We start from the raw sequence: 25,743 nt of genomic DNA, 5'->3' as shown, positions 1-25,743 counted from the left end.
CTGTATGTAATGCAATACATAGAAGCATGGGTGTTTTGTTTTATTTTTTTCACTAAAAAGAAAAATAGATCTTATTGCTTGAAGAATTCACATTCACTTCTCTCCTGCTTTTACAGTTCCTAAGGTTTTCATTTACACAGACGTGTATGGTAAAATATAGTTATGTGCGTGAATTTTCTTTGCCTCCAATATAAAGCAATCTACTTTAGCTCACTTTAAAAATAACCTGAATATTATGAGAGTTAACTAGAAAATTCTTTAGTTGATCCGAACTGTTTTTAGGATTTTCATGAGTTAAAGGGTTAAAAGATAAAATCAGCATTTTACTGACCACATTTAATAGGTGGGGTGGAATTCCTGAAAGCAAAGTGCATTTTTAATAGAAAACATCAGATTTGGAACTACTGACCTCAGTTCTTCCTCCTTCATGTCAACAACCATCTATTATAGCACGTACATAGGCTTGATGCTGTGAGGAATAAAATATTAATAGCACTGTGTGTCTATGGTAGATTGCTTAATGATCACATATTCCTCCCATCTCCGGAGACATCTCCCTTTGCAGTGTGGCTTTACTGTCCCTCCCATCCAGGGGTGGAGTCTCTTTTTCCACCCTTTCCATCTGGGCTGGCCATGTAACTGATGACAAATAGAACATAGCACAAGTGATGTGGTGTGAATCCCAGAGACTGAACCTCAAGACACTTGGTAACTTTTGCTCATACCCTCTTGGAACCCTACAACCACCAGAGCTTTAAGGAGCCCAAAATTAAAGCCTCCTTGAAGATAAGCTCTCCAGCTGTCACAATGGAGCCCAACCCTGCAGCTGAATGCATCTGACGCAAAACCAGCAAAGAAATACCAAGCCACGCTATGCAATCAGGAGAAATAATAAATCATTGCTGTTTTAAGCCACTAAATTTTGGTGCATTTTACAACACCACAATAGACAACAAACCCAAACCAGTACCTCGATATGGGATTCTTCTATAACAAAAAATTTAAAGCATGTGGCATTGGCTTTGGTTCTGGGTTTCAGTGAAGGCTAGCAAGGCAATGAAAAAGTTGTTACTAAAGATTGGAAATGTAGTAAGAAAATTTCTATTAAAGACTGGAGAGAGAGCAACCTATATTAAAGAATTGTTCAACAAGTGCAAGACTGCTACCTGAGACTATGTAGAGCATAAAAAATTATCTAATGACTTGTAGATCTGACTGAAGAGAGCTTTACATAGAAAGAAAGTGTCAATTAGCACTTTTGGGCTATGTATGATAAATTATGTGGATGAGAGATGAGCTAAAGAAGGAACTCATTTTTTTTTCTCAAACATAAGTTAAAGAAAATGTGAAAGGCCCAGGGTGTTTGAGTTGGAAATAAAACTATTTCCAGTTTTCATTCTCTCCTGCTGGCAAAAAACAAATTCGCAAAGTAAGTAATGGCCTCAATGTAAAGGTCAAATCAAGGTTGAGGCTCTTGGACCTTTGCTAAAGTTTCAGAAAGATTAAAAATGGTACCTAGTAGATACTCTGAGCTAGACAAAAGACCATCTAAGGAATTCAGGAGTATAGTCCCACAGAGCCTGCCCACCTAAAGTAGAAAGAGGTCTATCTAGAAAGGAATTATGGTTGTAGCTTTTGTGGTATGACATCAACACTGATCAGATTCATAGGAGACTCACAAAGTTTTAAGGAGAGTGTATTGGTAAAAATACTGACAGTTTGGACTAAAAGAGCCTGAGACCATTCAAAATGAAAAGAAATCTCTGGGTCTCCACTGTTCTACAAGCAAGAAGCAAGCTGAGAGATTTACTCAGCTACAAATATCAGGACAGAATCAAGAACCCAAAGGGCCGAGAGTTAGGAGCCAAGGAGAATAAGCCAGAAGTCACTTCCAAAGCACAGAAATAAGCTCTAATCAAAGAACATTGTAGAACAGGGGAAACTGGCAATGTGGACCCAGCTGGATTTCAACATTTTTATGGATTAGTTCATCCCAGTTTTGAATCTAGGCTGGTTTTGTGACTTGCCTTGATCAATAGGATGTGATGGAAGTGAGACAATGGAAACCCACACCTCAAGAGGCCTTGCAATTTCTGCCTTTGTCCTCTTGGAAAACATCCCTGAGAAGACATGCCCTAAAAAACCTGGGGTGGAAGGCCACAAGGAGAGAGAAGTGCAGCCATCCCACCTATTTCAGCTGAGCCCACTGCCCACATGATGACCCCTGGTCCCTACCTAAATGCAGCCACAGGAGTGGGCCCAGACAAAACCAAGAAAGAACTATGCAGTCAACTTCAGAACTATGAAAAAAAAAAGTATTATTTATAATAACAATATGTTTTGTGGTAGTTTGTTATGCAGCAAATGATAGCTGAGAAGTTTCCTATTCTTGAGGTGCTTAGAAAGTATTAGGGAAGAGAAAATATGCACATTTACTTAAGGATGCATTTGAGGCTGTGCTAAGTATCATAAGACATACACTACTCTAATGTTGGATATACAAAGTAAGGGAGACTCAATTATGTTTGGAAAGACTGGCGAATATCTAAAGGGAAGACAATTTTTAGGTTGAATCTTGAAGAGTATTTTAGTTAGATGGAAGCACAGGCAGAAACCTTGAGTTTCTTGGAGAGGAGGGTCACTAATTCTCTTTATTAATTAATTGAAATGAGAAGAGTATTGCTGCCAAGTGGAGAAGGACAAGGTCAAGAAAGATGGAAAAAATCATCTAACCTATTGTGATGATTAATTTCAAATGCCAGCCTGGCTAGGTGATGATGTCCATTATTTGGTTGAGCAAGGACTGACCTGAATGTTACTGTAAGAATATTTCATAGATGGATTTGCATTTATAGTCAATTAATCTGATTGCATCTACAATCAACAAAAGAGACTGTCCTCTGGATTGTTCTCTTCCTCCAATTAGTTGGAGGTCTTAAAAACCAGAACTGAAGTTTCAGAAGTCAAAAAGGAGAATTCTTAACTCTTCTTCAGCCAGTCAACTTCTTTAGGAGAAAGCAACTTCACCTTTATCAGAGTTTCTAGCTTATGGTTTGCCCTACAAAATTCAGACTTGCCAATTCCCAGGTCACATGAGCCAATTCCTGTAACTGTCTTAGTATATATGCTATATATAAATCTCATATATATATACACCATATATATATATAAATCTTATAAAAGATATATAAGAGATGCAAATAAGGGATTGTAAATTTCATCTATCTGTATCTCTTGTCAGTTTTGTTTCTCTGGAGAACACTAATCAATGCCTTTATCAATAGCCCAGTTCTCTGCTTCCAGAAGAAAAGAAAAGCTACCCTACCTTTGCATTCAGTTAATGACCAACTTCCTCATTTTCTTTGATGAGACAAGTAAGTCCTCTTTTTGTGGGTCTGCAGAATTTTGATCCCACCAGTGGCACTGGGAGACTATAGGCTTGTTTCTCATGCAAACTTGCTTGCTTATAAGCGCCCACATCAAATACACAGAAAAAGTTTTGCAAGACAAAGAAGACACTCCGTTTACACTCATCAATCCACCTCTTATTCCTCATCTTAGCTGGGAATCCTTGGGATGATGACTCCAACTTAGAGTAAATATGCATTTTGCCCTTCTTACTTCCATCAGGCCTTAAAAGAACTTATTAAGGATCCACATCAGTCCCCAAAGGACTCTACCATATTTCAATTCTACATGCCTGGAAATGGTTATCAGAGAAGAACATATATGCAAAGAGAAAAGTAGTCACTGGATATTTAGGTGTCCTGAAAAATTTGGCCCTTCATCCAATAAACACTTTATGAGTACCTACTATGTGATAGGGACTGTTTTGGCTGCTTGGGATATATTACAGAACAAAGCACACAAAAGACCCAGCTCCCATTCTATGATTTTATATTCTAGGGGAGGTGGGGTGGGGGTGAAAGAAGGACAACCACAAAAGCTAGATTAAATAAACAAATAAAATACATGATAGTATAGAAAAAAGAAAGCAGAGTAAGGGGAATTTGGAGTGGAATTGGGGGGAAGAATTGCAATTCTAAATTCTAAACTGGATGGTCCCGGTGGGCATCTTTGAAAACATGACATTGGAGCAAAGAACTGAGAGAAGAGAGGAAGGATCAGAGATAGGTTTGCTTCTAGAGCAGGTTTACTGTAAGAAACAAGAAAAATATTTGAAGCTTGTTCATTTATAATTTTAAAAAGTCTTAGAGAATATTACAGCTATGGGACTTGAAAAACAACGTAAAGAGGGGTCAATCTGGCGGGAGGAATTGTGTGGACTTGGCCAACACTACAGCTGAATAAATGGCAACATATTGAATATATTTCAATCCTGATTTGCTCAAGTAAGTGAACAGAAAACATGAAGCAACTGGGGAAATTTGAATATAGACTACGCATTTATATATTAAGGAATCATTGTTCATTTTTCTAGATGTGATAAGCCCTTTTAAGGATCTACATTTTAAATAAGCATGCTGAAATATTTACCGATGAAATTATATGATGAGTGGGATTTGCTTCCAAATAATCTACGGGGAAGAAGAGTGCAGATAAGGGTTGAGATGAAATAATCGGCCATGAGCCATGGTTTGGGAGCACATAAATTTGGGGTGCATGCTCTCGCTGTCTCTGTATGTTTGAAATTTTCACAATGAAAATATTAAGAAACAAGTTGGACACTGAAGAAAATAAGTTTCATGTGTTAAAAGATATCCCCTCTCCTTCATTTCTTTTCACTTTCTATCAGGACCTCCTCCCTTTACCTCCCTTCTTTCCCAGCTTAGAGTCCATGATTTGTCATTATAACCAATTCCTTGTCACAATCATAGCAACCTTGCCCCTCTCTCCCTCTGGCTACCTAACCTCTAAATCCTAGGGTTTTCCCTACCATTTAGAACTTGGTCAATCTAAGTTTTTCCTTCTGTGAAATTGCTCAAGTTTCAGACTTCATATGTACTTACTGATGAGTTCCACTGGTAACTCTAGACCTGAACTATCTTCTGAGCTTCAGATGTCTATCTACAAATGCCACTTGAATGCCAGATTGATACTTCAAACATATTCTGCATTAAAACAAAACTTGCTGTTCCTCCCTGGTTCCAGATAAATGGGAATACCATTCACATGGCTGTTCAACTTAAAATACTAAGAGTTGTTTGTGAGTTCTCTCTTTCTTTCTTTCTCTGTATCTGGTCCACCAAGTCATGTCTTGTCTTGTAAACATCAACCTCTCTCTGCCTCTACAGACCCCTCAGGTCCAAGTCATCACTATATCTCACCTGGACTATAGCAACACTTCCTAACTGATTTTGTCTCCTTCAGGATCTCTTGACAATGGAATCTCTAGAATTCCTTTTAAAATGCAACTTGGGCCACCATGTCATTAGCTGTTCCACTCCATCCTCAACTGCTGGCCATTTCTAGTTACATCTCACTGCATGCAGAATAAAATCTGCATCCTTACCAAAGTTGAGAAGGCCCTACAGAGTCTGTACCTTGCCTGTATTTCCAGCCTACCTGCACCCTCATCTTTTACACGCCTCCTGCTTTCTCACTTCACTGTATCCCAGTGGCTTTAATAGTTTTTGATCACACTAAGCTTTCTTCTATCTTGAGCCCTTTGTACCTGGATCTGCCTTTAAACAATTGGTACCTTGTGATTGTTTTTCAGGTCTTAGCATAACTATCACCTCCTCAGAGAGGCCTCAATCACTCTCTCTAAAGTCCATAATCCCTCCAGTTACTTAAAAAAAATGCTGCTGTATTTTTCCTTCATGACATTTATCACCATCTGCAATTATCTTGTTTATTTACTTGTTTCTTGTTTGCTAACCCCCTACTAAATTTGGGACCTTGCAACACTTGTTCACTGCTATATATATCCCCAGTGCCTAAAGCAATACCAATAAATATTTCTAATAAAATGCCTCACAGTAAAAGAATAAGCAGCAAAGCTAGTGGTGAGACTAACCCAGAAGCTCTAACCTATGTTTATAAGAATTCCAGGCAGGGGAAAAAATGAAATACAAGAAACGAAATGAATTGGTAGCAATATAGAAACATTTTCCTGGGCCAAAGAGATATTCCAGTTAGAAAATTTAGAGTGTGCATTATGTTCCAAGAAAATAAAATATCAGGATGAAAACCACTCCTAAGCATAAGCAAGAGGAACTTTACAGTTCTGCAAAGAAGAGGAGGAAGAGGACAAATAGAAAAGGCAGAAGAGAAAGAAATCAGGTCACCCAGAAAAAAATCCACAACAAAATCAGGTTGTCCTCAAATCTCTCAGGAAGTCAAAATGTTATAAGGCAGTTTACAAAACTCTAGAGGGTAAAGCCTCTGAGCCTATAACCGGTCAGATTAACCGTCATGCATAAAAACAACAAAAGCATGTTCTCAGCTATTCAGGCACTCAGAATTCTACTACCAAGGTATTCTTCCTGAATGAACTATCAGAAACCCCATGCCAGGCAAATAAAAAACAGTAAGCCCAGAACAGATCAATTTTGATGAAAGGACAGTCATTGAGTAGAAAAATGAGTAAATGGCAGAGATGAATTTGTGTGTAATTTGAATATGGTTATAAAAATGATTACAAAAAGTTATTACTTTCATACGAATGAAATGATCAGTTTTGTATTTCAGATAATAGAAAGCAGATTATGGCATCCATAATCACAAAAGAAAAACAGAAGAAAAGTTAGGATAATGTGGTGGTAGGTAGAGGGACACAGCATGACATTTCTTGTCTGCTATAAGGAAAGGCTTTAAAATTACTATCGTAGTACTTATTGTTTCAGTTTGCTAAAGCTGCCAGAGTGCAATACATCAGAAATGGGTTGGCTTTTGCAATGGGGATTTATTAACTTATGATTTACAGTTCATAGGTCATGAAAACATCCAAATTAAGGCATCAACAGGATGCTACTTGGACTCTGAAGAAAGGCTGCTTGCATCTGGGACATGTCTGCACATGGGAAAGCACGTGGCCGGCATCTGCTTGCCCTTCTCTCCTGGGTTTCGTTACTTTCAGCTTCTGGTTCCAGTGGCCTCCTTCTGAGCTTCTGTGGGTCCTCTCTTAGCCTCTCTGGAGCTTTTCTCTGTAAGCTCTTTTTCTTTTTCTGTCCTTTATCTTCTCATAAAGGACTCCAATAAAAGTATTAAGACCCACCTTGAATGGGCTGGGTCACATCTCAGTTGAAATAACCTAACCCAAAGGTCCCACCCCCAACAGCTCTGCACTCGCAGGAATGCGTTAAAAGAGTAAGGCCTTTTGTGGTGGTGGTGGTGGGGGGGGCGGTATAACAGCTCCAAACTACCACACCTAACTTTAAGGCAATTTAAGATTGCCTTTGAAGATCAAGATTAACCACTATTAAAATTGAAAGGACAAAGTTTATCTTTTAAATTTACTGCAGGAAACAAGAGCAAGTGAAATTATATACAGCAAAAATAAAACAACAAAATGCACATAAATAAATAGGAAAGCAAGGAAGCCAGCATTAAGGAGGAAGATTTTATTAATGCTGTCCACAGCACTTGTAATTTATAAGAGACACATTTGAAACAAAATATCACAGAAAAGCTTAAAATGATGACAGCAATCAAAGGCAGAGCAGACAGTGCCAAGGATGGGATGGCACTCAAGGTCTTGGACCCATGTGCACTGAGGAACTAAGACAGCTCTTCCCACATAAAACCAGGAGCTGGGAAATAGAGAATCCTAGCTGTGAGCAGGGAACAAAGAAAATTCTGCCTCCTTGTCTTTGGAAGTGACATTGGATCAGAGCCTTTCATCTGGATCGAGAGTACAAAACCAAGTGAACAACAGAAACAAAAATTACTCCTTCACTAATGGATGCAGTGCCAAATTCTAGGATAAAAACTCTGATTCAGGGACTAATGTAAAAATGGGTGTTTTCGTTTGCTAGCTGCCAGATTGCAATATACCAGAAATGGAATGGCTTTTAAAATGGGGAATTTATTAAGTTGCAAGTTTGCAGTTCTAAGGCTGTGGAAATGCCCAAATTAAGGCACCAACAAGAGGTTACCCTCACTCAAAAAAGGCCAATGAGTTCAGGGTTTCTCTCTCAGCTGGGAGGGCACATGGCGAACATGGTAGCATCTGTTAGCTTCCTCTCCTGGCTTCTTGTTTCATGAAGCTCCCCCGGGGCCATTTTCCTTCTTCTTCAAGGGTCTCTGGCTGTGTGGACTCTATTGGTTCTGGTGGCACTAAAACTTCTTCCAAAATGCTTCCCCCTTAAAGGGTTCCAGTAAGCAACTTCACCTTGAATAGGTGAAGGCACATCTCCATGGAAACCATCTAATCAAAAGTTACCACCTGGTCATATCTCCATGGAAACAATAAAAAAGATTCCATCCAGCAATACCAAATGAGGATTAAAGGATGTAGTTTTTCTGGGGTGCATAATAGCTTCAAACCAAACAATGGGTTTACATTGTTATGAGCTCATAACAAAAACCACAAAATGCATGATAAATTTCAGTGCCATGGCAGAGTAGGTAGATAGAAGAGGTGTGAGAAATGACACCCTAGGACCACAGTTATTTGAACAATCTGAGAACAATTTAAAGACAGCTCTGCTTAAAGTGTCCAGAGGTATAAGAATGGATAGAATACATTATATAAGAATAAAACATTATGAAGATAACAAGTAGATTAGGAAAATACAAATTACAGGAATGAAAAGTATAGACATTAAATTTAAAGCAGATTAGATGTGATTTGAGACAATTAGGGAACTGGAAGGCAGAACTAAAGAGATCTCCCAGAACGCTACACAGAAAAATGGAAACATGGATAACTTGAAAGAAAAGATTAAAAGACATAAAAACAGAATAAAATTCTGTAAGTCAAATAGGATTTCCACAGGGAGACAATAAACGTAATGTGGGAGAGCCAAATAACTGAAGAGATAAAAGAGGAGAATTTTCCAAAATTAAGGAAATTCATGATCTCTAGATTGAAAATCTAAGCATAAATATAAATATAAACTCCTCTACTACTAGCACTTAATCTCCTTGAAAGCAGGAACTTTCTTGTGCAACTTTGTCCCTGGCATCTGGAAAATATCTGGTCTGTAATAGATGCTCAATAAATATTTGTTGAAAGAATGAATAAAATGAGTGAAACAAAAAGTGTATCAAGTCTCAAGCCGGTTTAAAAAAATGAAAACATAAAACATCTGCACATTTGCAGAACACTCAGACAAGATAAAATTTTAAAGCCACTAGAGAAAAAAACAGACTATCTGCAAAGGAACCACAATTAGACTGACAGCACACCCCCTAAAAGCTACCAGAATACAATGAATTAATATCTTCAGTGTAGAGGGAAGATAAATTTTAATTCTAGCATGATATATCCAACTAAATTGTTATTTAAGAATAAAGATGAAATAAAAGCATTTTCAAACATGCAAAGGCTATTCAGATAATTTACTAGCTGCAGACCCTCACTTCAGCAAGAAGGCAGTTGAATTCGAAAAGAGGAGTTGGACATGAGATGCACCAACTAGCAAAGAAATCGGTAAAACATTTTGGTAAATTTTTAACAGGCATTGATTGCAAGTAATAACAACAACCAAAATAGTCAACTGTGGGGTGCACAGGTAGTTCAATGATAAAATTATAAAATTTTCACCTGCCATGAGGGAGACCGGGTTCGATTTCCAGTCCATGCACCAAAAAAAAAGAAAAAAGTTAATGGTGAGGTTAAATTCATGGGAGAATGAAAACAATATACAGCTGTGATTTAAAAGATGTGGGAGTTCAGAGTGAAATTAAAGCATTCTAAAGTCCTTTCTTACTTTATTCTGGATGAGAATAAAGAGATTGGCGGGTTTGGCACTTTTAAATCAAAATCTACTGGTAAAGCATTTCCATACTAAAATTTAAGGATGAACGTTCAAAATAACTAAATAACTTCTAAACCAGAAGGGTGTGAATAGGGGAAGCAGGAACAAAGAAAACTTGAGATAAGACCAACAAAAGGCAGATCTCAGGGAGAATATGCATAATAACGAATCTCTCTATTAGACAAGGACCGAGTCTTGCTCTCACAGACTGCTAGTAGGAAGAGAGCTTGGAATCATATGCTGAAAACAATTTAACAATACATGCTGAGAGCCACATGAGTTTTCATTGCTCAGGAATTCAAACTCTGGGAATTTATCCCAAGGAGGAAAAAAATCAAGGAAGTGGGAATATATTTATGTCGAAGGATGTCCGCTGTATCATTATTTATATTGGTTAAAAACAGGAAATAGCTAATGCCCAATGGAAAAATGGTGAAATATGTCATTTAATGAAGTTCAAGTAAATTGAGTTTGAAATGATCCAGTCACAAGCTTGTGCTCAGTGAATATTTAGTAATCTAATAAATTAACCATAAGGTAAATTTAAATGAATAAAAGCAAAAAATAAACAGACATAGTTTGACATTTGTTGAGTGTTAACTATGGGTTGGGCATTTTTCTGAACCATTTCTTGTGTTAACTTCTTTAATTCTCATATAAGCCTTTGAGGTAGATACTATAGGTGAGGAAATCAAGGCACAGAGAGTTTAAGTAACTTGCCCAGCCGCAGCAGCTAGTAAGTGGTGGAACTCTGACTGGTACCAAGGCAACAGTCCAGGTCACTTGAACTCTACCACTACACTATACTGTCTGGATTCATAAAACTATAAATATAGTATAAAACCACCTGTGTGCGTCTGTGTAAGCTAAATATATTTCAATGTAAATAGTGGTTATATCTATATGGTAGGAATATGGATAGGTTTTAATGCCCTAATACTCTCTCTCTTTTCACGATTTTCTACAATGAAAATACTCCTATAACCACAACCCTTCAAGTATAGGACAGAGCAATCAATCCATTGGACAATTATTCTACTATACTATCCTAGTAGGATATTTGTCTCCCCAGTCCACTGAAGAATTATACTCAGAGTTCAACCAGTAGAAGAATGACTTAATGTGATGGTTCTTCAGTGTCTTTGGGTCATGAACGTTTTGAGAATTTGATAGAAGCTATGTACTTTCTCCCCACCAGATGTATAAGTGTATAAATCTTCAGGGGATTCAAGTATTCTGCCCTCAAGTTAAGAACAAATCAGGTTAAAGGGCTTCACTTATCCAGTAGCTTCAGCCACGTAGGTGGCCGTGGAGGAAAAAGAAGGAAGCATCTCCCATGAGTCTCTCCCCAACCAAACGGTCTTTGAACAGTTTCTTTGCTTATTATGTTCCTATCCCTGCCTCTGCCCTGGAGGCCTGGATATTGGAGAGCCCAAAGCAGTCAAAATTTAAATCTATAAATACTACGGCCATGTGGCGTGGACCAGATTACATACATCATGATAATTCCTCTGTGAAAGGAGAAGGGGCTGGAAGCTCAGGGACCAAAGGGAAGACAGTGCTCTTTGGATCCCCACTGCCTTAGAGTAGGTATGGAGGGAAGAGAGAGGAAGTGAAATGTAAACAGAAGGATAAGCTTCTTTATTTTTCCTGATAAGGCCTTGATGGGATTCAACAGTTAGATATGTCTAAAAATGAAAATACAAAAGATAATCACCACTTCAGTAGGAGTGGTTTTAGTCTAAGCTTAAATGAAAGTATCAGGTCCTTTTCTGTCAGGCTAAGAGGAACATCAGAGAGAAGAAAGGTACTGAAGTCAGAGGGACATGTAGGTACTTGAATCCAAGGTTGGAAAAACCTTGGAAGAAGAATTGTCTAGGTTTTCAGTTTTGTACAGTTCCAAATAGATGCTGCAAGAGAAAATTCTTTGTGCCCTGCCTGATGTGCATTAGGCAGAACTGTATTTCTGCACATACAGATGAGCTGTTATAAAATCCATGCACTGCTACAGCTCATTTACTTTATTTCTTGGGATTCCCCATAGGTCCTCACCCAAAGCACATAATTCAACAAGCTCAGTGTTCTGGCTTCCTAATTCTCAGAGAACTAAAGGAGAGGGGATTTTGAAACAACCCTATTAACAGTAACATGATTTGACAGCTAATAGGAGGAAGAAGTGACTAAAAAAATAGATATTTAAAAACATAAATCACAGTGCAGTCTGGACCAAACCATGTTTTGTAGCATGGAGAAAAACCCTACATACCTCAAGAATTGCATCATGATGGCTGTGTCACAGCCTAGGGTACAAAATTTATATTCGTCATAGTCATCATTTATCATGAAGAAAGTATTAAATTATATTTAGCAAGAGTGAGGAGTAGCTAAGGCATCCTAAGGTTATTATTTTTTTAATCAAAATGAATGAAATGAAATTTTACAATTCACCCTTAAAAAGTAACCCTTGAGCATTTAGAAATGTAACTTCTCTGGAGCACTTCTTTCTGTACAAAGACACATTGTGATATAATTATAATTATTATTTGAAATATCACACATTGTAGTATTATTTGGAGGAGATTTCACAAATCAAAGATTAAACTGCAATGCTCTACCTGACGTGGTTTGATATCATAGCCAACATGCATTCTATAAAATTATCTGATGGATTAACCCAGTAGAAATTCACAAGTAAATGTGTTGGCAACAGAATCTACACACACCAGGCAGAGTGGGGGAATGTGGTGTAGAAATGAGGAGCCATACACAAAGAGCAAAGCTGGAGATCAAGCTTCCACTCCCTGACCTCTGTGCAAAGGTACATCCTGAACAACGGAGATTTCCATCATGTAAAACCTTCCTTAATTCAGTCTTGTGCACAAAAGAACATAGAATTAGAAAATAGAATTTAAGAGCCAAGAAAAAACATTGGAACTAATCTACTTCCACATCTGCATTTTCAGAGGAAGAAATTAGTGCCCAGAGCTCAAGGCACAGTGCTGACAGAGCCATTACAGAACCCTCCATGCTGGACTCTGTCCCAGTGCCCTCAAGGCTCCCGCTGCTCCTTTGGTGCTTTCTTCCTCCATGGTTATCACACTGAGAATCACTGAGCTAGGAATAGATGGAAGCTTCTTACCTCTTCCTTCTTCATTCCCCAGTTCAATTGCACGCAACTCCAGTTCCCTCAGAAAGAACACTGCCATTGGGAAGAGTCTAGAAAGAGTCTCCTCCATTCGGGCTTTCCATTGTTCCAGCTCTTTTCCCATGTTAGTCTATCAATAGGACCCCACTGAGCCCTGCTCTGCACCCTTGTATACAAAGGAGGAAGAGACCCAGCATCCTGGCTCCAGGAGCTTCCCCAAAGCATAGAAAAGTATGCACTGAAGATCCGTGAGCCAGACATTCAGCGAACAATGGAGAGATCAGTGCCACCTCAGTCATGGACAAAGCTTCTTGGTTTAGATATGGGCTTTGAAAGATAAGCAGAACTTTATTTGCCCTCAAGATACAGCCCACATTCTTTATAGCAAGCAAAGCCTCAGCCTACCTCCTCACCTCATGTCCTCACCATTAGGACCCCTTTTATTTGATGTTCAGTGGAGCCAGCTAAGGTTATCCCAATGGGAGACACTCTTTCTCTCTTTGAATCATTGAATGCTGATGCAAACAGCTTCCCTGGATTTCCTTCCCTTCATCTGCTCACTCTTACCTCTCCTTTAAGTTAGATTATGTCACCAAGAAATTTCTTGGGGCCCCAGCTGCCTAGCTGGGTAGGTTGCCTCTTACCTGTGCTCCTGTAGCACCCATGCTCACCTCATGCTAGGAATGGAGACTGGGTAGGAAGAACTAAACAGGCAAAGGTGGGGATGTTCTCGGTGAGCAGGGAGGAGACGGGAGAGAGGAATGTCCACCAGGTGACACCCATGTGACTCGAGTGCTAGAGGTTCTTTGAATAAGGGAAGAACTGCCAAATATTAAGGTCTTATATGCTAAAATTGAAGGCAGAGAGGCTGAACCCTATTCACTAGAGAGCCATTAAAGATTCTTGGCACAAATTTTGAGCAATCAGAGACTAGGTGACACTATCCCCACAGCTGAGCCCAAACATAATGGTATAGCAGGAAGAAGGGGGAAGAGAAATCCCCCAGAAAGTCAAGGCAGCAATATAATTTTGTGCAGATTAAATTCCCTCTCTATCAAATGAGGATAATGATGTTGCCTTCATAAGTTGTTGTGACGACTAAATAAAATGTGAGCCAGGGGCCCAGTGCCTATGAGCGTTTTCAATATGAACACTCTCTCCCCCAGTGCATGAAGACACTGCCTGCTGTTTAAAAGCAATATTTGAAATGAGATCCAGAGACACTTGCGTGGGAGAGGGGGGGTATGCGTTTGGGAGATAGAGAAGAAAGAGACAAAAGAGAAAAGAACAAAACGGTGAGAAACAGAGATTGTGCAAAGAAAAACTATCACATCACTTTAAAACCTTCACAACAGAATTTATCCTCTCTTTATTTTCCTGTCTGATGTTACATTTTACAGTATAGTAGCAATAACTTCTACTGCTTTCCAGTACACTCACAATAAATGGCTTCTGAGCTTGATTTACAACCTCAGCGAAGCGGGGGCGTTTAATCATTCCCAGCAGCTGTTTAAGGTTCCGCACATCGCCGCGCAGCAACGATTATCTTGGAACCATAAAGACCCGGAGACCTGGCAGATAGTTATAGGGTTTATAGGGCGGAGATTCGGAGGTCAGAGATTGGGGGTTGGGGGCTGGCAGTGTGCTAGGGGGCTTCCTCTCCAGCTCCAGGGCGCCTTCCTTGTAAAGTAGTTACAAGATGCTTTCCCGTCTGATTGAGAACTGGGGGGAGTAATCAATAGCCCAGAAGAGCTTCACCTCGTACAGGAAAGGGCCTCTTAACCTTCCGATGCACTCCTTCAGGAAGTCAGCTGTGCAATTAGAAAAATCTAACAGTGAACGCCGCAAAGGGAAATGCCGTGATTCAGAATGCCCTCTATCCATGCCATGTCCATCTGTCACTGACACTGGCCATTGGCTGAGCAGACCCGGGCAGGGCCCCCGGGGCTGCGGCAGGATTTCAGGTCGAGTCACTGAGAGCAAGTTCAGAGCTGCTGCCTTGCTCCGGCTGGCTCTGAGAAGGAAGTTATTCTTAGGCTAGCCCCATCCCCCACCCCCGGAATCTCTGCCAGCGAAGGAGTCTTTTGTATCTACAAGGTAATGAGGGTCACGTACTTTAATCTTTTAGGTTTTTACGTGAGAAATGGTGAGGAGCAGGTGATCTGAAAAGATAAGCTGTAAATAAAAGCTGGCTCCCCTGTCCTTGCAGCCTGCTCCCCCTGCAAACCCCACCCCTGCCTTTGGAGTAGTGCTGGGGAAGCCCTGGGCCGCGGGAGCGAGCGTTTCTGAGATGCATCCCCCAGCTAGGCAGAGCCTGTGTTGCTCTGTTATCTCAGAATTCCCGGGGAGCCCAAGACCCCATTGCTCTCCTATTTCTCTACTCACACCCAAGGGGAGATGGGTTATTACAAACCAGCTTTAGGGGCCGGAGCTCAATTGAAAGGGGATGTTAACAGTGGACAGAGCAGCAGCTGAACCCTGGACTAAGCGGAATTAAATGTGAGTGGCATGTCTGATAAGGAGGTTTTGTGGAGGAAGAAGGGGATTAAAAAGAAATATTTGAAGGACTATTTGGCTGTCCCACATGAAAAGACAGACACACTTCTGAGGGTTTGAGAAAGCAGCAGGCTAGGCCCATTATAAACTCTTCTAACTTCATCTGCTCATCAACAAACACTTTTTAGGAGACATAGCTGAGATATTTCCTGTTTTATGAGATCCTTCGGCTGAATGAGAGCTCAGACGCTGGGCATTTGAGACTCTGGGTGCGGTTGAAGTGGGGAAATGACTCTAACTCTAATGGAGGGTGAAAGGGAACAACTCCTTTTCCTATCTAGTATCTCACTTAATCCTCATGGCTCTACTGATTATAACCAAACAAAAGAGGAAACTGAGGGAAGGGAAATTCGATCCCTCGACTAAGGTCACAGGGCTGAGTAAACTGCAGAGCTGGGATTCCATTTGGCAACTGAAAGCCTCTATATGAACACTCACTTTTATATCAAGAAAAGGGTAGCAGAGATCCCCTTTGATTGCTATCTTAAATCAGGCTCATATGGCGATCACTTTTTATACGACATATTCCAGCTGGGAGTTTTAAAATGTTGCCACTGTTATTGTCAAAAACAGGGTGGACAACTGGGCAGGTGAACTCATTGCCCTCCCCCCTCCCTGTGGGAAATAACTCCCAGGGGTGTAAATCTCCCTGGCAACGTGGGACAGGACTCCTGGGATGAGCCATAGCAACGTAGGACAGGACTCCTGGCATGAGTGGGGACCTGGTATCGTGGGATTGAGAAAGCCTTCTTGACCAAAAGGGGGAAGAGAGAAATGAGACAAAATGAGGTTTCAATGACTGAGAGATTTCAGAAAGAGTTGAGAGGTTATCCTGGAGGTCATTCTTACACATTATATGGATACCCCTTTTCAGTTTATGGTGAATTGGAGTGGCTGGAGGGAAGTACCTGAAACCATTGAACTGTGTTCCAGTAGCCTTGATTCTTGTAGATGATTGTATATGGCTTTTACAATGTGACCATGTGATTATGAAAACCTTGTGTCTGATGCCCCTTTTATCCAGTGTATGGACAGATGAATAAAAAAAATAAGGATAAAAATAAATAATAGGGGATGGGATACATAAAAATCTATCCATAAAAATGGATAGATTGAAATACTAATGGTCAGTGTGAAGGAGGGTAAAAGGTATGGGATGTATGAGTTTTTTCTTTCTTTTACTGGAGTGACACAAATGTTCTAAAAATGATCATAGTGACGAATACACAACTATGTGATGATGTTGTGAGCCGCTGATTATGTACCATGTATGAACTGTATGTGTGTGAAGATTTCTCAGTAAAAATATAAAAAAAAAAACAAGGCAGAGGTTGGAGAGGGTTCTACAACATCTGCTTTGACAGGTTTCTGTGAGATTGGGCTAGGTGATAAGAGGTTTGCCTTTTGACCTGAGGTCCTTTTCAAGTCCTTTGAGTCATTAAATGAGGCAGAGGCTTGCTGACCCTTCGAGAGACCACACTTATGTCTGACTAGTGGCCCCCAAATTTGGCAAACAACTTCCATTGATGAGCTAGGCAGCATGGTCTCTTCGCTATGGAGTTTGGTCTGAGATCCAGCCCATTTTAGCCACCTCCTGGCTGTGTGAACTTAGACTGATTACCTAGCCTCTCTGAGCCTCTGTTTCTTCATTTATAAAATATGGATATAAATAGTGCTTGCCTGAGAGCATTTCTACCGGCACAGGGCAGGCACTCGATCTTGTTGGTTTCTGTTGTAATGACTCTCACCCTCCAGCTCACTTTGGCTCACTCCCAAGCTCAGAAGAAATTAGAAAACTGATCACTAGCTGAGCAATTCTGACTATGTTTCTGTGGGGAGAATCGGCTGCTTAACATTTTCATGGATCTCTCTTCACAGACCTTGGGATTTGGGGAGGGAGGTTATCACATGGCCTTGTTGGGAAGCAAGCAGTCCACCAGGCTTGCCCACCAGTATTCTGCACTAATCCAGTAGAGGTCTGTTCCTTTCATGCCACAAGTTCTTGTACTGAGGACAGTGAAACTGAATGAGGCACAGCCCTTCTGCTACTTGTTAAAAGTTCTTTTATGCTCTTGCAAAAGCCGAAGGCAAACCTCAATCAGCTGATATATTTATAGTTGGAAGAGTTCTATCCCACCTACTCCCCTGGGGTTTTAATCAGAAGAAATAACCTGCTTAATGCTTATCGTTTGTTGCTGAATTGCACCACAGAGCTGGCAGTGCTTTTGCCCCGTCACCCTCTAGAGGTTGCTGCAGGTCAGCAAAGGACTGTGATATTTGAAGGAGCTGCTGTATCCAGCATCTCCATCAAGTAAATTACTGTGTGACACGAGGTGGCTAGAAACAGCTGGAGGCCTCCCAGGTGAATGGAAAATCACCCACTCCCTGAGAACACAATGATTCCAGGTTGTTTTCTATGTTATAAACTAAACATGACAGTGGTCCTTGCATTCAGAATTGTGAAGGCAAGAAAGCTCAAATATCCTAGCATCAGCCATCTTCCCATTCCAATGGCTGGAAGGTGCCATTGTGAGATATTCTGGGTCCATGAGCTCCTTCAAACAGGAACTCTGCCTTTGGACCTCTAGAAACTCACACAGAACCAGGACTGTCGTAGCATGGCAGTATGTTTATGAACACATGAAGGAAAGAAGGAGGTTTGAATTTATCCCACCAAAGGATAACAAATCCTGCCTGTTGGTCAGTGTCTCCATCCACTTGCAGCTCGGGCTGAAACGATGGGTCCCTCCCCACTTCCTTTCTTCCCACTCATATCAGGGTCTGGGCAGGTCCTTGTGGTAGTCTCCTGAATCATCTCGACTTCTGGTGCAGCAGCTTCTTGTGCTCATCACTGCTGTCTGCGTGCCATTCAGGATGGTTTCATCACCCACACTGAGTCAGTCACCTATGCTTTGGATCTGGCAAGGGAGTTGAAGGGAGGATGTGAACAAACCCTTGAATTTGGATCCTGAGGCCCCTCTGTCACTGAGATTTTGATTGCAGGAGGCTTTGGAAACTCTGAGCTCAAGGTAAGGGTGAGACCATATAGGGTTTAGTGGAAAAGCATGGTCTTTACATTTAGACAGACTCGGGAAAATCCTATCTCTGTTGCTCAGTTCCTGCATCCTTGCAGAACTGTGTAGGGACTAGAAATAGTATACATAAAATATGAACCTAAGTGACACATAGGTGGTTAATAAATGGTAGCTATTGATGTTGATATTAGGGTGTTTTAAGATAATGTGGAGGTGGTCATTTTGAGTCTCACAACGACTGGGGGAGGGGATGAAACATTCCACAATGCTCACCCCAGTCCTACACATTAAGAACCAAGTGGCCCCAAATCTCAGTTGTGTTCCTTTTGAGAACTACCCCTCTTAGACCCTTAGCTCTTCTTCACTGTGACTCATTTGCACTCATGCACACACTCACCCACCACCAAGAAATCCACCTACAGACTTTGAAAAGCTCCACAGGTATTTTGAAATATGAACCCAACTCAGGGGCTGTGAACAATTAGTTTCAGATGTCTTGGGAATGAGCTTGGACTTGCAAGTCCTGAGTCTGAGCTTGGGATTTTCCATCGATAGGTCATATCCTTCCCCAGCTAGAAAGCATCTTCTCCTTGAGCATTTTTTTTTGGTCATTCATACCTTAGTGATGGCCTCTGAAACTCCCCAAATGATTAGGAGCATTAAATAAGAAGATGCACATAGAAATGCTTGGGAGTAGAAAGGTTTAACTATGCGATGTAATATTATGTACAGTCAGGAGCCAGTGGAAAGCTCTTCCCCTGAGAAATCAGCTTGGTCTCAGTATAATCAGAGCCTCATTGGAGCCTCAGGCTAAAGTATTACTGATTCTGCCTTCTGTAAAATTTGGATATTTTGTTCATCAGGGATGTTTTTTGCATTAATTTTTATTTTTTAAAATATTGCATTACAACATTATTCATATTACTGAGTTTTTGTGTGTCCCCTTAACTTTGGCACCTGAGACTGAAGCCTCACTCTCTGGCCTCTGTCCCAGCCCTGGCTCTGAGTTCTTAGCTCAGGTCACTAACCTTTGCCATACTTCAATCCCGACCTTTGGCCTCTTGTTCTGTAGTCTGGGAGAGAAAACCTACTGTACCCATCACCTTCTTATAGTAACTTTATAGACCTAAAGGTAGAAATCAAGTTGTTCATCAGTCTCCTTTTTCCTCTACAAAATTACCCTAACAGCTCTTCCTTAATGTCTCATCTTCCTTAAAGAACCAAGTTTTCAACCATTTTTCAACATGGTTCCTGATATCTGCACTTTTAATTGTGAGAAACAAGTAATACACCGGAAAAATAATATACAGTGAGATTTTACATATTGAGACTTGGAATATATTTCCAAATGTCCCCCCACCCCCTCCCCACAATTAAGGTACTTGGGGGCCAGCTGGGCCTTGACCAGCACTAATGGATACGACTGTGTGCTGTACTACAGGGCTTTTATCATCTGGCTTCCTCCCCCTCCCCCCAGTGATTGTTTATACCCTGAGAATATAATAAAACCAATATGCAGGAGAACTAAGACTAGGTGACTTACAGTCTCCCAGCCACAACTGAGTCATTGAGGGGGGATTTTGGAGCAAGGTGGCTTGGCAACTCTGTTGTATTTTTATACTTTTGTAGGGGGAAGAAAGTTGAATATGGCACCAAACGCTGCTGCCTTTAGACAGTACATCTTGGAACCCAGTATTCTAGATCTTGGCCTGATTTGAATTTTTTTCTTGAGTAACTACCACATTTTTTGAGCTTCAACTAGCGTTAACCCACTGTCATCATTGCCACCATTTTACAGGTGAGAAATTGAGGGTAGTAAGAATTTAGACAACTTGCTTGGGGTCACATGGCTGGTTGGGGTGGGGGGTGGTAGCAGAAATTTGAATCTAACAGCATGGACCCAGAGCTTGTGCATTTTACTGCTATTCTATTCTACCTCTTGTACACCACCAGGCAGGGAGATTGGGGCCAATCCTTGCAACAGCCCTACAAACCAAATATTACATCCATGTTCAATAATGAAATTGAGCTTAACCAAGTTTTTTCTTTTTAGCTGAATGAAAGCCAGAAAAAAATAGACATGCCCCTCAATGCTAAGACATCCCTTTCCAGCTCCAGGGAAATCAGGTTGCATTACCAGTTGGGAGGATGCAATTCAGAAAGAAGCAAAAAGTGAATGTATTTGTAGTAGGATCTTAAAGGGGAAAACTGTGGGTTCTTGCCAGTGCTGATATGAGCATAGGTGAGAAAGATCAAAGGGTTCGTTGAGTCACGGTCTCCATTTCATACCTGGCTTGTGGGCTGAGATGTGACTCTGCTGACTACAAATGGACAGCAGGGGCTCCCATCCAAAGTCCAACCCACTTTGGTCTGGTGTGGAAGCCTCAGCAAATACAGATGTCAGAGAACTCTCTACTAAGGCCTGATTTCTGAAGGTGGCTTGGGGAACCCAGAAAGGGCCTTGCTGTGCACCTAACCCAAGCAGGGGTGTGCCCAGCACCCGCCTTTGGAAGAGAAGTGCTTCCCATCGCTCTCTGCTCAGTGCTTTTGCTTCATGGTGTCTGGGTCTAGATGAATGAGATTTACATAGTTTTAATAAATATTAATAACCATTTTAATCTCAGTAAACCTGTCATAGGAGACACTCAAATCATTTCACAGTCATCTCAGGCCCCCAGTGAGAAGGAAGTAATCACTCTGCAAAGCTGCTCCAGCTCTTCTAGGCCATGTAGACCCTCAAAGCCTGAGTCTGTGTGACAGGAAACACATTTGGGGAGAAAACAACCTGGTGCTTGGGAACAGCGAGCAGGCAGATCACACTTATCACCCTGCTTCCATTTCAAATATTGTACTCCTGTCTCTGTTTTTAATTTATTTAGCATCTGTGCTCTATTATTTTTGTAATAGGGTGTTGCATAATGATACTAATACTGGGATTGAGTGCACTTCATGTGCCAAGCAATGAGCTGAGTCCCTTAAATGCATCCTTTCTTTCAAGCCACCCAACCACATTAACATAGAGGCATCATTATCATTCCCACCTTACAGGTGAGGAAACTGAGGCTCAGAGAAGTTAGCTGTCTGAGGTCATATAATTAGTAAATGACATGACAATATCTGAATTGAAACTGAGGTTTGTTTGCTTCTAATGATCTTTGACTGTCATTGGGATAGTCTTATCATCCCCCACGCCCCACCTTCTTGTTAAAACTGAAATGGTTTGGAACAAATATTATTGTTCAGTTTGAAAAAGAATTGTCTCACATAGAATGAGCCTTTGGAGGTGGGGGTGGAGAGAGAGAGGAAGAGAGAGACAGTGACAGGGACACAGATAGAGCAGGGAAAAGGAGAGAGAAAAACAAAGGGAGAAAGAAAGACAGGAAGAGCATTTACTTAAAAAGCCTAGTGAATTAGGAGTCTATAAAGTGAATTTTAAAATCCTTTTCCATCCATAGGATTGGGCTCATCGAGCTTCACATTCATGAATCATTAGAGCCAGAAGGCATCTCAGGGTTAACCTAATTCAAGCTTCTAATTTTACACAGGAGAAACTGAGGAACAGAGACATGAAGTAACTTCTTAAAGATTTATATCATTATAAACATTTGGATTATTCCCTCGGAGATTTGTTTATCTTGATTTCTTAACAGCAAGTTTTGAGATATACAACAAATTCTAAAGCAAAATAAGATATTTGAGATATATAGAGAACAAATTCTAACGCAAAATAAGATATTTTACTCACTTGTGTTCTATGCATGGTCTGTGTGAGCAGAGGGAAGATCTAGAACTTACAACAACTAAGTACAAGTGCAATCAGCGTGATTATTCTCCGGAATCATCAGATTCTTCTGTTTCAAAATTCCCAATGCCAATGTGCCATTCTCGGAAAGAATGCCATGCCCTTTAATGTTACATTTATGTCCTGTTTCATTGTGTGTCTCAGAAGGAATTAGCCTATGGTATCAATAACTGGATATTTATATGTTCAACCATTGCTGGCCAATGGGCTCTTTGCAGGCAGGGACTAGGTGTTTTCATTACTATCCTCAGTGCCTTACCTGGTACAAAGTTCCCAACAAACGTTTGTTGAAAGAATAATGAATGGGTGATGTAAAGATCCAAAAATCTTTCTAATCAGTGAATCAATATAATAAGGGGTCCGCTACAAATGTTTATGGAATGACAGATAAGAAACACAGAAATGCAGCCCAGATTCAGGTGCAGACGTGGCTAGACTCTAGATTGAGGATGTTCAAGCATTCAAATACCTTTCTAAGGTTATATCACCCTAGAAATTTATCAAGAATTTATCAAACAGAAAACAGCTATTTTCAAAAGAAGGAAAGGTGAAATTAGATAGTGAAGGAGCCCCCTAAACATGCTTTTTAATGAGATATATGCTTTAATTTAAACTTGTATCTCCCCAAGTAAAATAAATTTTTCAGTGATGATATCTCTGTGAAAACTCAAATCACAGGTGAAGTTTTAGAGACTGATTCATTCCTTCTCATTCAACATTTATTGAATATTGTGCCATGTGCCAGAGATAAACATAAAAAAAGATGCAGTCCTGCCCAAAGGGAACTTTGCAGTATGGTGAGAAGGCTAAGAAGATGCAAGTAAACTCTCAATTGCAGTAAAGCCAGGTTACGATGACTGTCTCTGAAGCTAGAAGACCAGCTCACTAGCTGTTTGGCACTGAGGGGTTCCTTTACTTCTCAGTGTCATGTGTTGTCAAATGTAAGATAGAGATAATAATAATAATAACACCTATCATTCAAAGTTGTTAGATTAATTGGCATAAATATGTACATGGCAGCAGAGTATGTGGTTAGCATTTAAAAATATTAGCTATGATCACAGTGGTACTTACACTTTGCCTGTAAGTGCTTTAATGTGTAGGTGTGAGTGAGGAAAAGCATATGACCAAAGCAGGGTTGGGGTGGAGAGTAGATGAAGGCTGCCTTCCTGAAGAACCAATAACATGGGCATGAATCAGTGGGGAGATTGTGTCTGGGATGGTTGGGGTTAGAATGGAGGCAGTTGGTTCCTCCTCTAAGTGTCTGAGGGGCAACTTCAAAGGCTTGAGGACATGTAAAAAACATGATTCTTCAAGGTAAGGCTTGTACTTCAATCTGGGTGGACCAGAGGACATGAAGGAGAAAAGAGGATGAAGCAGAGCAGGAAATGTAGAAGGTAGACCAGAAAGCTGGGCTTTACTTTTAAAGTTTTGTGGGTCATTTAATCAGGAGACTGACTTGCTGGCTGTGGTATAGACTAGAATGACTCAGAAGAGACAAGATCAGAGGCAGAAATGCCAGTTGGGAGGCTGCCACAATAATGTAGGTGAGAAATGCTGATAACCTTAACTACAGTAATAGCAACGGGAGACAAAGACAAGTGAAGAGATCCAAGAGATTTTGTTTTGTTTCGTTTTTTGTTTGTTCTTATTTGGTCCAAGAGATTTTTGAGAAAGAAAGGGCAGGACTTGGCAATTCATTGGCTATGAGGAGCAAAGTCCAGGGAGCAGCTCAGGATGACTCCTAGACTTGAGGTTTGAGAGACTGGATGGATGGTAGAACATGTGGGTGGGGGTGGGGGGGTGGGGTAGGGTGATGATGAGTTGAGTTTGAGGTTCTTTATAAAATTTGTTGGGAAACTTGCAGGCATTTAGATAGAAAGATCTGGTACTCGGAAGAAATAGAGGCTATTAAAGTCATGGAACAGATCCAAGAAATTATTACATGTGTTGAGAACACTTGATTTAAAGCCATCTACTGAATCCATCTCCGTTATTGTTGTTGGTAACCATGAGAACACTAAGACAGACTCTATGGTTCTTTTAGAACACCAGCTTTCAATCTTAGTATGATAAATGACCCACTTCGATGAATACATAGCAACCTCCAAGGTCTCTTACAACTCCAGCACTATAATTCTGTCTTTCCAAAATATCACAACAAATCTGAAATTGCCTTTTAATGACACTAAACCTATGGTCTTAAGACATACTTTGTGGGAGTGTAAAGTATATTTTAAGAAATGAAAGCTGGTTACCAGTCAAGCCACATGGCCCCAAGCATGCAGGGAACCATGCTTACAGAAAAGAGAAACCAAGTAAAGACACTATCTACATTTACCTACTCTGATCCCAATTGGCTGCAAACAACAGAAGGATCTTCCTGCCGTAGTGATCACGGCTTTCCAGCACTCCAGGGAATCCATCAATCAGAGCCCTCTTGATGCCAGGATCATCTGCCTTGAAGTTTTTGAACATGTCCAGGTTTAGCTGGCGATACTGGAAGTACTGGGCCAGGAGTCTAAAGGCATCTGCTTGGTGAAACTTTCGGGCTCGGAGAAATCTCAGGATGAAGGCATCATCTGTACGTAAAAACCCAATGTCGGGCCTGGTTATGATCATGTCCCTGACCTGCTGAATATCCTGATGTAAAATATCTGGGTTTTCATTCAGTTCCAGGCGTGCTTTCTCTATAGTCTCTGGGCTGAGTCCAGCCTGTAAATGGGTCATCTTGGCCAAAACTCCTTTCCAAGTGCGCAACTTCTGGTATCTTGAAAGGAGAGAGAATGGTCCCATTCACCTGATGGTCTGCTGAAACTGTGGCCCACTCAACAGTCCTTTTACTACCAGGTTGCTGCCGAAAAAGACAAATACAAGGTCTTCTTTCTGTTCCTGGGAAGTGGTAGGACATCCAGGCCCTACGTGGTGGTTGCCATCCAAAAGAGAAGCAAAGCCAATGCCATTGCTTCCTGCAAAACAGAGGTACACAAGAGAAACAAAACAGAGATGATACAATGAAAATCTAATAAATCAATTGGAGCTTAGATGGCAAAGCAGTATATTAGGCCATGGATCTGATTAAATCAGGTATTCAAAGAATAAATGGTAGATTATCTTTAAAACCCATTTTAAAGATAACTTTTAAATTGACAACTGGAATGTATAACGTGCAGGGATTTTAAGTGTGTTTTGGAACTTTTTTAGTTATATCAACTAGTTAACATAATAATATAAAATTAGCAATAGATTGCTCTTGTGTTAATTACCCTAAGAAATAGTAAGTAGAAAGAAAGATCTTTCTTTGTTACAGCATGCTTT

General features: G+C 40.6%; 1 protein-coding gene across 1 annotated transcript in view; it reads right to left on the bottom strand.

Annotated features, from left to right (window-relative positions):
- The window catches only part of CLVS1 (clavesin 1), a 171,420-nt gene extending 146,199 nt beyond the window's left edge, over positions 1 to 25,221 (bottom strand). The window contains exon 1 of the mRNA XM_077163202.1: positions 24,767 to 25,221. Coding sequence (XP_077019317.1) covers positions 24,767 to 25,221 — 455 coding nt within the window. The remainder of the gene's footprint in view (positions 1 to 24,766) is intronic.
- Positions 25,222 to 25,743: the final 522 nt, after the last annotated feature.

Source organism: Tamandua tetradactyla, chromosome 6, assembly GCF_023851605.1.
Source record: "Tamandua tetradactyla isolate mTamTet1 chromosome 6, mTamTet1.pri, whole genome shotgun sequence".
In the NCBI taxonomy this organism is placed as follows: Eukaryota; Metazoa; Chordata; class Mammalia; order Pilosa; family Myrmecophagidae; genus Tamandua; species Tamandua tetradactyla.
Note: the sequence above shows the minus strand (reverse complement) of the source record. Positions and strands in the feature narration are given on the sequence as shown.